Source organism: Nannobrachium achirus (assembly GCF_963921795.1).
Source record: "Nannobrachium achirus genome assembly, chromosome: 1".
In the NCBI taxonomy this organism is placed as follows: domain Eukaryota; kingdom Metazoa; phylum Chordata; class Actinopteri; order Myctophiformes; family Myctophidae; genus Nannobrachium; species Nannobrachium achirus.
This window is the reverse complement of record NC_137810.1, coordinates 60,136,934-60,149,846: the sequence shown is the minus strand read 5'-3', so window position 1 is coordinate 60,149,846 and position 12,913 is coordinate 60,136,934. Positions and strand designations below refer to the sequence as shown.

The following is a 12,913-nucleotide window of genomic DNA, read 5'->3' as shown; positions in this document are numbered from 1 at the left end:
GATATGGACCCCGAACGTCATAATCTATTCGCATTTATTGTCTGACCCGTTTCCATTCACAATGCGCATTTAGTTCATTCAATAAAGCCTCAAAATACACCTCCTCCAAGCGGATAAAGGTTTTTGCGGATAATGAAAGTTTATTCGAATTTTGAAGTGTTTCCATTAAAATAATTAAGCGAATAACCCTTAATGTGCATTAAGAGGCTTTAACGCCACTACAGACACTGGTTCTGTTCAGAGTTCACATACCGGTAGGTGGACTCCTACTCCAAGAACATCACATTCACTTCTTGCTTTTGCTACTTTCCAAATATGACATGCTTATAATGTCTTTCATGATGAGTCACTGACTGTGCAAGACAACTGCTCGACTACCAACAAACTCTCCAAAAGAGAGGAGAAGAGATCACACATCGATTTTGAATATAGTATCGATTTTCAATATGACTTTTCCATAGTTTCGATAATATCAATACTCAGTTTTTACCTCTCTCGTTGCTTTACACCAACGTTACTTTTATGTGTATCCTTCCTATTTTGGCTTATTCCTATTTTTCTTTTCTTTTTTTTTTTATTATTCCTAGGCCTATTTGTACTTAGAATGTGAAAATATCAAAGGAGGGCTTTAAAAAGTGCACTACCAGCTACCTCAAGAAGTTCTGTATTTTTCTTTAAATGAAAATAAACATTTTTGCACTAAAATCGCCATGGTTGCGTGGTATCGAAAATGGTATTGAGTATCGACATTTTTCAAAATATCGAATGGAAGTTAGAAATCCCTGTATCGTGACAAGCCTACTTCACAAGTCATACTCTATTTCACTTACAGGGAGACAGACATATTAATACAGAGAAGAGAAGAGAAGAGAAGAGAAGAGAAGAGAAGAGAAGAGAAGAGAAGAGAAGTTCTCGCGGGTGTCCATGAAAGGGCCTTTTGTTTGTTACAGTGACAAAGTAGGAAGGAAGTACACAGCATGCCGTCCAGGCAGGGGAACGGACAGGAATGATCATCCCCTTCCGTAACAGTTGGCTAAGCTCTACCAGATCATTCCAATTTACAGGCAGGAATTCGGGCATTATGGTGCCGGAGCATGGGAACGCTAACTGGCTCCCCCCCTGCCGGGCAGATTCTCAGTGTGAGTCAATGACGCAAGCGCATGCATTACAACCCCCCACGTTACAGTACTGCATTAGGCCTGGAATGAATGTATGTATGTATGTATGTATGCAGTGGTGAAAAAAAGTACTCAAATGTTTTAGTAAAAGTACCAATACTGAAATGTAGAAATGCTCCATCACAAATAAAAGTCCAAAATTCAAAATGTAATTGGGTAAAAGTGCAGAAGTATTGGTATCAAAATGCACTTAACACAATTAGTGCCTCTTAATCTGAAGGTTGCTTGGTGCCTCGGTGCCACGCAGTTTCCTCCATAGGCCGCCGCTATTATTTTGAAGGGCTGGAAGGGGGTTGTTTTTGTTTTTTTGGATTATCACTTGACGGCAACGATTACGTCATCTAGTCACATGACAGTGTGGGACAAGAAGATGAAGATGGCTGCGCCCAGCCTTGTGCCTTGTTTACATTTAGATCTGCTGCAAAATGTCTCAAAATGGCTATTTTGTTTAAATGAAGTTTCTTTATGGGCCTCTCCATTGACTTAACATTGAGGAGCTTCACTTCGCGTGCACGCCCAACGTGCGTTGTAAACAAATCGCCGACATTACCGATGCGGTCGGGACCGGAGCGACATTAAGTAAGTAATAATATCTTTACTGTATATACAGTAAGATTCACAGTCCTCACCGTCAACGGCGCCATGGTATTAACCCTTTCAATGACGGTGAGGACTGTCAACGGCGGCAGAACAGTTAAAGTACCAAAATTAAAAGTACAACAATTTTTTAAAAATAGCAGATCTACAAGCTCACAAAGTGCTGCGATCGTCTATTTTCAAATAGCCACGGTATAAAAAAAGGGCTAAAGTGGTTTATGTATGTTTTATAATATTATAATTGAAAATCTGCAAAGTAACTAGTAAAGCAACTGGTAAAGTTTTCAAATAAATGTAGTGGAGTAAAAGTACGATATTTGGATCCGAGATGTAGTGGAGTAGAAGTAAAAGCATTGGAAATTGGAAACACTCAAGTAAAGTACAGATACCTCAAAAGTGTACTTAAGTACATTACTTAAGTGAATGTACTTAGTTACTTTACGCCACTGTATGTAAGTAAGTATGTAATAGTGATATGATAGTTACCTACTCCTCCCGCGGGGGAAATTCGGGTATCGCAGCCCAACCCAGCTGCTTTTTTTCAGCTTAACCCAGCTGAACCCTATGAGGCAGCCCACAAGGAGCGCAAGGGGGGGAGCAGTGATAGCTGGAGCGGGGGATCGTACCTGCGACCTCTGGGGTCTCCGGAGTCCTAGGTATGGACACTAACCACTCAGCCATCACTGCTCATGTATGTGTGTGTGTGTGTGTGTGCGTGCGTGCGTGCGTGCGTGCGTGCGTGCGTGTGTGCGTGCGTGCATGCGTGTGTGTGTGTGTGAACCCTGCTACTATACCTGCATGAGACAGCAGCCTTCTCCTTTCGCACTGACAAAAAGTCCCGTGGGGATAGTGGGTATCTGGAGAGAGAGAGAGAGAGAGAGAGAGAGAGAGAGAGAGAGAGAGAGAGAGAGAGAGTGAGAGGAGAGAGTAGAGAGGAGATTATAAAAGAGTAATAAAAGGGAGAACGGAGACGGGCGGAGGAGGGGTGGAGGAGAGGTGAACAAGTCATTTATCAAGTGAGTGAATGTTGTGGCCCGCTCTGCACCACCACCACCAGTGGCTCCCTGGCTACTAACCAGCAGGCCCTTAATTGCCCCCTATTAAGCTGACACCACTAATCACAGTGGAGGAACAGGGTTGAACGCCAGAGGGGGGAACGAGCTTATTACGCTCTCACCTGAAGCATGCGGACCGACTCCACACGGCATGGTTAACCTCAATCTGCGAGCGACACTACACTGGGCCAAGGTAATTTGTGTTCACCCCGTCGAGTCCATAATGAACGGGCAAACAGGCCCAGCGCCGTTATTAAGTCATTTATACCTGGGATTGTTTTATGCTTTAGCTATTGAAAAAATAGCAGATCTACAAGCTAACAGCGCAGCACCGAGTGCCGCGCTGCGAGCTTGTGGATCTGCTATTTTGAAAAGTCGTGAAAATGTGTGCAAATCACTTACGAACATTTGTAAATCAAATTTTGCTTCTGGGCGTCCCTGGAACTAAATATTTTGAGATGGGGGTCCGTGGCCAAATACATATCATTTTGGGGGTCCTTGACATGAAAGAGTTTGAGCACCGCTGACATAGAAACATAGGTTTTTCAAAAAACCTTAGAAGGATTTAGAGGACACTTATAGAAGACTTGTACATATTTTTCATGATAAAAAAAGCTTGTATATCTGCAATCTTTTGTAATAGTTAAAGCATAAAATAATGCATACTAATGCGTTCTCGGTCTTACTGGCTTAAGTCAACAGTTCTTTTATTGAGTCAGTGGTCCTTTTGGGAAAGTCCAGCCCAGTTCAGTTTGGTTTGGTTTGGCAAGGCGACACCCGTCCTGGCTGTTAACACGCACCGGCAGTTTGGGAGACAGAGAGATTAATGTTCAACGCCAGCATGTTGCTCTGGTGTACAGGCTTTACTAATAAGTGTTTCAGTCAAAACGCAATCAAGAAGGGCACGGTCTCGTTGCCCAGAAATGGTGGTGTGGTTAAGATCCCTTCCTCTGGGCCTGCGAGGTACCCCGCTGGCCTGGGATCAAAGCTTTACTGGCTACAACATTTACTCGTGTGTCTCACCTACAGGGGCGTCACACCAAATTCTGGGCCCTGGGTACAAGGATTCACCGTGGGCCCCCCATGAATGTTAACCATTGAAAAATAGCAGATATACAAGCTCACAGCTCTCGAGCTTGTAGATCTGCTATTTTTGAATTTTTTTGAAAATGTGTGCAAGAAACCTATGTTTCCATGTCAGTGGTGCTCAAACATTTTCATGTCAAGGACCCCCAAAATTATATGTATTTGGCCACCGACCCCCATCGCAAAATATTTAGTTCCAGGGACCCCCCCAGAAGCAAAATTTGAGTTGACAAATGTTCGCTTAAAAAATACATAATTATATTCAAAGATTTGCACACATTTTCACGACTTTTCAAAAATAGCAGATCTACAAGCTCGCAGCGCGCTGTGAGCTTGTATATCTGCTATTTTTTCAATAGCTAAAGTTACTAGGGCACCTCCACCTTTGGCCCTAGTAACTCAGTCCCACGTCGTCGTCCTCCCCCCCCCCCCCCCCCCCCCCCTTGTGGCGGAAGCATGTTTGGAGTCTATTCATTTACAAAGAGAGAGCTAACGTGAACACAGAGCAAAATAATAGTTCAGAAGCTATGGTCACTGAACTAAATATTGGACCTGATCTTCACAAGCCACATAATATTAACAAAATTGTCATACTAAAGTGGCTTTTTTCAGCGACACAACAAAGGAGAGAATCAACTTTATTATTGCTCTTTAGCTGTCCCAGCAACACACTCACGCGGGATCTATAGCACCAGTAAACAGGACGTGTGCGAGATTTTTGCCGTCAGAACCGGCGCCCACTTAGGAGGCTTTTTGTAGGATTTGCGTACCATGTCGCACTCTAGTGGATCCAATGATGTTGAGCTATCTTCATGAATTAAATATCTTTGGCTGTACCTTGGCGCTCTGCAGGATCTTCTTGTTGTCCTTGTTGAGGTCAAAGGTCTCCTGGAAGTCCAGGTTGGTGGAGGCCAGAGAGATGGTGAGGTTCACTCCTCCCACGTAGGACAGGATGGCGTACTCTGACAGAGACTGGAGGGCCACGCACGTGTCCTGGAGACGGGAGCAACGTAAAAAGTACCAAAGTAAGAAGTACAAACGTAAAAAGTACAAACATATTATGTATGTCAGGGGTGGGCAAAATTGATGATGGCGAGGGCCACTATATTTCCACCTTCACTCCAGAGGGCCACCTTGCATATTTCTACGTCCTACTTTGTCATTCTAGTATCTCATACAAAAGAAGCAAAAATAGCAGATCTAATAGTAGATCGGCTATTTTTGCTTCTTTTGAATTGGAATCCTGAATTATGTTTTGTAATTTTTTAATTGGAATCCTGAAATGTAACATTTTGATTTAATTTCAAACACATTTAGTTATATATTCATGTTGACTCTATGAACCTAAATACAAATACCTACATTGGACATTAAAAAAATAATAATTAAATACTACTATACTAGTCATTAAGCTACTAATAGACAGAAGGAATTAAAGCAGGTCATGTTTGGAATTGTAACAGCTGAAATCAATAATATATCAGAATTCCGGTATTAACCTGCGGCCGCATTAAGTGGAGGTGGGGGCCGCATGTGGTCCCCGGGCCGCCAGTTGCCCATGTATGATGTATGTAAACATAATACACTTGTCACACGGATGCACTTGCATTTTGTCTCAAACCTTGTATCTCTCAAGTTTAGACATAAATTTGTATGTTTTTGTTTCTTAAATTAAAGTCCTACTTCAGCATACGAAAGTAGTGAAAATAGGCGATCTACAAGCACACATGATGCGAGGCGTTGTGTGCTAGTAGATCGGCTATTTTCACTACTTTAAATTGTTTTACAACGACGAAGTAGATTTACTGTACTTAAATCTACTTAGTTACTTTACACCACTGCTTCCGAAGTGCCCTCGAAAAAGACACTCAAATCCTATCTGGAAAAGAGAGCCGACGACACACACAGTTTCACTGCCATCGTACCAACGGTGCCAGAGATTAGCTGTTCACAGACGGAAGGACGGAGTCGACGGACACAAGCGGACGGATGGATGGACAGACAGACAGGTAGTAAGGGGATTTTATAAGATATTGACCAATCTGCGAAGTAAATCGTTACCAAGAAATTTCTTCACCAATGTGTTTCTAAAGGTGTGTAATAATATGTACTAAAAGGTTGAAATTCAACTCCCGGGGGAAACCTCATAAAAAAAAATTGTTTGTGTTTTGGGCTAAAAACGGACCCACAAAACGATGGTTTAGTGATGAGTCATCACTTTTCACCGTTTTGTGGGGGCCATTTGTAGCCCACGGAAGGTTTTTCGTGCAAAACAAATGCTTGCAATGGATTCAGCATCACGAAAAACCCCTAGTTTGACCCCTCACATGCTACTTAAAGCATAATTATTTTCTGTGTTTTTTTCCTGTATAGTAAAGTTAATGGGACACAAACTTTCATCAGTTTTTTATGAAGTTTCCCCGGGAGTTGAATTTCAACCTTTTAGTATTACACACCTTTAGAAACACATTGGTGAAGAAATCTCTTGGTAACGATTTAGTTCGCAGATTTTAATGTTAGGGTTAGTTTCTTAACTTCTTGCCTGCGGGTCGACTTTGAGAACGACATTCTAACTAGGAGCGGCTCTGCCGAGCGACTATAATCGACTTTTATATAAAAAGCAATTTTTTAGCATGTATATGGATATTTTGGCGGAGCAGATGGTTTCCCTTACCTTCAGATGGTTATAACGAGAGGCCGTGAAAAAAAAAGGATACGATGATGACGTCACCAATAATCGAGGCCTCGTCTGTTTACAATGACGTCTGCTAGCCGTTTAGCTCAATACAAACCATCGTCCATTACGCAGCTTCACTAGGTCGGATTTTGATTCGGAAATTTTGTGCGTGGCGTCTGTATACGATCCGTTGCCCAGACCGATGGTGGTTTAGACGATCAAGCACGAATTGAGCAGTAATGAGCACATATGGCGCGCCGTTGATTATAGCCGTGTCTCCCATTGTGAATCCATTGAGCGACGTCACTTATCCATCCTTCAAACATGGCTTATTCTGAAAGTTTTAGTGTTACGATGGCGCGCTCTAGTGGTCTTTTTGGTGGTGGTTTATCATCATAGCTTTGAAAACAATGAAATTATTACCTATCATGTTAATAAAATATAGCTATTTCCCGGCAGTGTTAGCACAGGCATAGTTTAAGTTTGCAAAGAATGGGTTTTAATAAGTTTCCCTTATTAAGGCTGCAAAACACTCCCCATGCCTCTCAGCTTGGCAGAGACAAACAAAAAATGCTGGGGTTGCCACTGTGCCACACCAACAGAAACTACTACTTGTTTGTACATAAAGAGAGTGTTTCATATTCTCAGACAGACAGACAGACAGACAGACAGACAGACAGACAGACAGACAGACAGACAGACAGACAGACAGACAGACAGACAGACAGACAGACAGACAGAGAGGTGGTGGGGGAGGAAAATACAGAAGCAGAGCTGGGGGTAGCAGGGACTAAAATGTTGAGGTTCTCTCTGGGAGTAACAAGGATGGATAGGATCAGGAACGAGTTCATTAGAGCAGTGGTTCTCAACCTTTTCAGGCCGCGACCCCCAAAATAATCATATTTTAACTGGGGACCCCCCACCTTGCACAATCACTTGGAATTGTAGGAGTTGGCATTACATTTGGTTTGACTCGATCTATTCCATTGTGAAAATAGCAGATCTGCATGCTCACAACGCCTTGCGTTGCGAGGCGTTGTGAGCATGTAGATCGGCTATTTTCACAATTTCAGCCTCTAATATTTGACAATTTGACCAATGTTTGACCAGAGGTACTAAAAAGGTCTTTAAAGTCCTTAAATTGTCACTTTAAATATGTGCAGATACCCTCTATACACTTCAACTTTATGTTGGTTTGTCTACTGTCGAGTGAGAAAACAATGTTCACATTTAGCTTAACATCTGGGTACCCCCCAAAATAATTTGGGGACCCCCAGGTTGAGAACCACTGCATTAGAGGGACGGCGCATGTCAATTGTTTTGGACATAAAGCCAGAGAGGCCAGACTGAGATGGTTTGGACATGTACAGAGGAGCGATAGTGAGTATATCGGTAGAAGGATGATGAAGTTGGAACTTCTAGGCAGGAGGCCTAGAGGAAGACCAAAGAGAAGATTCATGGATGTTGTGAAAGAGGACATGAAGTTAGTTGGTGTGAAAGAAGAGGAGGCAGAGGACAGGGTGAGATCGAGGCAGATGATTGGCTGTGGCGACCCCTGAAAGGAACAGCCGAAAGTAGGGGTGGGCGATATGGTGATAATTATCGTTGAGGCGATACAATGTCTTCACGATATGCCTTTTCAGAGGTATCGTACATATCATGATACAATGAGGGAGCCTTGTAAAAAATCCTGTATAATCGTTAATACAGAGATTCATTGCAGAATTCAATTTAAACCTGCATTTTGGTCAAAATCATCAGTTCTCAAAATGTCAAGGTCTCCACTTAACTCTATGGACCCGTAAGGGTCCATTTGGTTTCATTTGTATACTGTCAGAGTTACATACTTGTAAAGTTCAATTTAGACCTCCCAAAAGGAACCCAGATAGTCAAGTAACTTGGAAAATAACCATAAAAACCAACGTGAAAAAGAATCGTGATAAAATCTTATTATCGTGATACAGCTTGGGAAAATGTTGTGATATTGTATTTTTCCATATCGCCCACCCCTTGCCGAAAGTAAAAATAAGAAAGAAAAGAAGAGGTGGTGTTACCTGGGTGGAGGAGAAGCCCCCCAGGGCGTTCCTCTGCTGAGACAGCCATTTGACCACAGGCAGGGCGGAGGCCACATCTCCCAGTAGCGTGTAGGTCAACAGGCCGTAGGCGGTCATCTCCACCTCGGCTGACACCACTGGAGAGAGACCGGTGGGCGGAAGAGGTATTACTTTTTTTAGACATGGTGGTGAGATACTTGTAGCACTGACTAGCATTGACTGTTATGGACACTTTTGTTTGGCACTGTATTGATAAGTTGTGCTTTAAGTATTGCTATTTGCTTTTTAAGTATTGCTATTACACTGTTTTGACACTTTATATATATACAGATCCTTCTCGAAAAATGTGAATATTGTGTAAAAGTACATTTTCTTGAAACTGCCATATATTTCTTGAAACTTTCATATATTCTAGATACAGTGGACATTCAGTGAATTATTCCAACCCTTTTTTTGTTAGAAATTTGAATTTTTATGGCATACATCTCATGAATTTCAAAAGTCCATATTTCAAAATATTACACTATTACACGAAACCACTCAAAACAAGGATTTATAATAGCGAAATGTCAACCTTCTGAAGTCAGAGTTGTTTGAAAACAGTGGGAAGTTTCCGAAGTCAGTTATGATTTGGGGTGCTATGGCATCTGCAATGCTTTTTCACACAATATTCTAATTTTTCAAGAAGGATCTGTATTCTTCTTCTCTTTTTTTTGGTGCGTCTTTCTCTTTTACTGTGTACACATTTTTTCTTTTCATACAGTACTTCTTCTTTGTAAATAACCTTAAACTGCTGTGCTGCCTCCGGGCGACTGAATTTCCCCCTTGGGGTAATAAAGGTAGGTATCTATCTAGCTATCTTAACTTATCGTAAAAGTATCAATACCACAATATAGAAATACTCCGTTGCGAGCAAAAGTCCTCTATCCTCACGCGGATGTTCATTCCAAAACAATTCAAAATTTGCACTTTCGTCACTGTCAGGCAGAAACCTTGTATCTCCCAAGTTTAAAATGTGTACGTCTTTTCCTAATTAAAGCCCTACTTCACCATACAAGAGTGTTGCACGAAAGTAGTGAAAAAAACGATTTTAAATTGTTTTTAAAATAAAGGTGTACCTGACTGTGAGAGGCCATCACTGAAGCCCATGAACGTGTCCTCGTCCGTCACAGTGCTGCCCGTCAAACTCCAGTGGGTGAAGCCATCTAGAGAGAGAGAGAGAGAGAGAGAGAGAGAGAGAGAGAGAGAGAGAGAGAGAGAGAGAGAGAGAGAGAGAGAGAGAGAGAGAGAGAGGCAATTGGAGATCTCCGCCTACCGAGTAGTTGCTAGAAAAAACGACACCCACTGCTTGGAAAGCAATAATGTTACAGCCCCAATTATAAAGTGCTACCCTAAAACACTAAAACAAAATTAGCTGTCAAAGCTCACACAAGGTAACAGCTTTTATTACATCCATGTAATAGCTGGATGCAATCGCCCAGGACCTCAATGCACGTTAACGCGACTTTGGCACAAGCGCAACATCTTGCCCATGCCATGCCCGACCCAGATGGAAAGACCTGGTTGCTATGGTTGGCTCTACGCTCCATGAAGTGCAAGAGGACTACTTTAGTAGTTTACCTTGTGTGATGGCCATGTGGTTGAGGCCAGGGACATGCTGGGCCCCTGATTCAGCCCGGGAAAAAGAGTTGGAGAGGCCCTCATTGCACGCTATAGAGAGAGAGCTCTCTCTATAGCGCTGCTGCTACTCAAAGATTTGTGACAAAGTGACAAGCCAGTGGGCCAATTACAAGAGTTATATTTTGTCGTTGTCGGGTGGAAACCTTGTATGTCCAAAAATGATTTAAACAAGTGAAAACAGCCGATCTACAAGCACCGCAAGGCATTGTGTGCTTGTAGATCTGCTGTTTTCACTAGTTTTGTGCGACGGCCTTGTATGATGAAGCAGGGCTTTGCTTTGCGAAAAAAAATTACAAATTTGAAACTTGGAGATACAAGGTTTCTGCCCGACAGTGACGATTTACTTTGTTGGCCGCCCAGCCCCCAAAATGGAACAAAGGCCGACATTTTATTTAATTTTTTTCCTAATGGCCGGCCTGGACCGGCCGGGAATGAACCGGCCGTTGTCTCTTACCCTGTGTGATGGCCATGTGGTTGAGGCGTCTCAGCGCCAGCGGGGCGTAGGGGCTCCTCAGCAGGGCCAGGGCGTAGGCCGACAGGGCCGTGGTGTACGGGTCGTCAGCCGAGTAGGTGTTGCTCTCCAGGAAGTCCTTGGCCTTGGCCACCGCCACCTTCTCCTCCTGGATCATGAGAGAGAGAGAGAGAGAGAGAGACAGAGAGAGAGAGAGAGAGAGAGAGAGAGAGAGAGAGAGAGAGAGAGAGAGAGAGAGAGAGAGAGAGAGAGAGAGAGAGAGAGAGAGCATAATGAGCGGGTGTGTGTGTGTGTGTGTGTGTGTGTGTGTGTGTGTGTGTGTGTGTGTGTGTGTGTGTGCGTTGCATATTCGCATCAGCGGTGGGAAAAGTACTCAAATGCTTTTACTTTAAAGTATCAATACTGCGATGCCGAAACGCTCTGTTACAGTTAAAAGTCTGGGATAGTCAAAGTGCAAAAATATTGGAAACAAAATGTACTTAAAGTAACAAAAATGTAAATGTTTAATATGCAGAATGTCCCATTTCACAAGTTTTCAAATGTCTCAAATGTCTAAAAATCTTTTGAAAATAATCTCTGTGTTCATGTCAAAGTGTGGGTTTGTCCATATGTGTTGAAATACAATGTCCATGTATTTGCCAGAGAATCACTGTGTTTACCTACGTTTTCCCTTTAAAAAAACGTTTCATACACATTGAATTTCTTTGCTAAATAGTTGCTATATCGTTTTTAAATCATTGAATCGTATCGTATCACATTGCCATGAATGGACCAATATCGTTCATGTACCGTATCGTCAACCATGTATCGCGATGTGCATCGTATCGCTGTTAAAATGTATCATTACACCCCTAATATCAACACATCTTCAATGGTTGGAGGGGCTCTCTTCAGTCTTCCGTTGAGAAATGTAGACACTGTTGTCGATAAGTAACCCTGCCTGAAGCTCAGAAAGCCCAACATTTCCCATGTCTTATTCTCTCTTGTCTGAGCATTAGATGTCTGCTCTCTCACCGAGAGATATACATCTGAAGGATTGCGTCTTCACTTTTAGATATGCTACAATTTACAATCTAGGCATTTAGCAGACGCTCTTAATCCAGAGCGATTTACAATAAGCAAGGTAAATACGTCAATACATCAAATGTACAGCAATAGTAATCCAAGAAGAACATAGGTAGACCAAGCACCTATTAGAAAAAAAAAAAAAAAAAAAAAAAACGCTATCCACGATTTTCCTACGCCCCATAGTGCATTGCGCAGACGTTTGCACCGATCTTCCGCCGCCGATTTACAAGCTCACAACGGGTTGCATCTGCGACGCGACGTGAGCTTGTATGTCTGCTGTTAAACCCGGAAGTTTGGTCCTGATAGTCTCCAGTAAACCCCCGGGGAAAATTGTGGATAAGAACCAGGTAAAAATGCTATCAAAAAAACATGTACCGATGTCTCTGGTTCACAATGACACATTTCCTGGGGCAATCTGTCCAGATCATGCATGTCATGCATGTCTTCTCTTCATTTTAAGTATTTTACTCTCAAAAAAGCATCTGCAATGTAGTGCATTTGAAACTACATTGCAGTGCACATAATAGGGTGATCACTGCTTGCCTCCTGTGAATAGTTTTATTTAATTTTTTGTTTATTTTATTATTTTGTTGCTGAGTGAGGTCAACAGACAAAGTGACATGAGTGAGATGAAAAAACCTGAGTGAACTGTGCCAATGTCAACCAGAGACATCGGGTATGGTCATTGAGCGCAGTCAAGTGCTATGGGCTAAGGTGGAGTCTGAAGACCACAATTGTCAAATATATGGAGGCAGAAATTGTGAAAATAGACGATCTACATGCTCACTTGTGAGCATGTAGATCATGTAGATCAGCTATTTTCACAATAGAAAGTATTATTATAATTTGTCGACTTTTTCGTTGATGCCCTAGCACAAACACACACACACACACACACACACACACACACACACACACACACACACACACACACAGAGCACTTTCTCAACCCCTGGCCTCCCCCCTCAGATGTGCTTATCAAACAAACACTGGGCTGTGCCATTAAAAGGTAGAAGTGGTAGACTTTCAAGTTCAACTCTTCCAGA

General features: G+C 42.4%; 1 protein-coding gene across 1 annotated transcript in view; it reads right to left on the bottom strand.

Moving 5' to 3' along the window:
* The window catches only part of cpamd8 (C3 and PZP like alpha-2-macroglobulin domain containing 8), a gene marked incomplete at both ends in the record, with an annotated part of 183,858 nt that overhangs the window by 58,256 nt on the left and 112,689 nt on the right, over positions 1 to 12,913 (bottom strand). Inside the window, 5 exons of the mRNA XM_080730669.1 lie at positions 2,570 to 2,632; positions 4,754 to 4,909; positions 8,648 to 8,784; positions 9,766 to 9,852; positions 10,782 to 10,947. Coding sequence (XP_080586795.1) covers positions 2,570 to 2,632; positions 4,754 to 4,909; positions 8,648 to 8,784; positions 9,766 to 9,852; positions 10,782 to 10,947 — 609 coding nt within the window. The remainder of the gene's footprint in view (positions 1 to 2,569; positions 2,633 to 4,753; positions 4,910 to 8,647; positions 8,785 to 9,765; positions 9,853 to 10,781; positions 10,948 to 12,913) is intronic.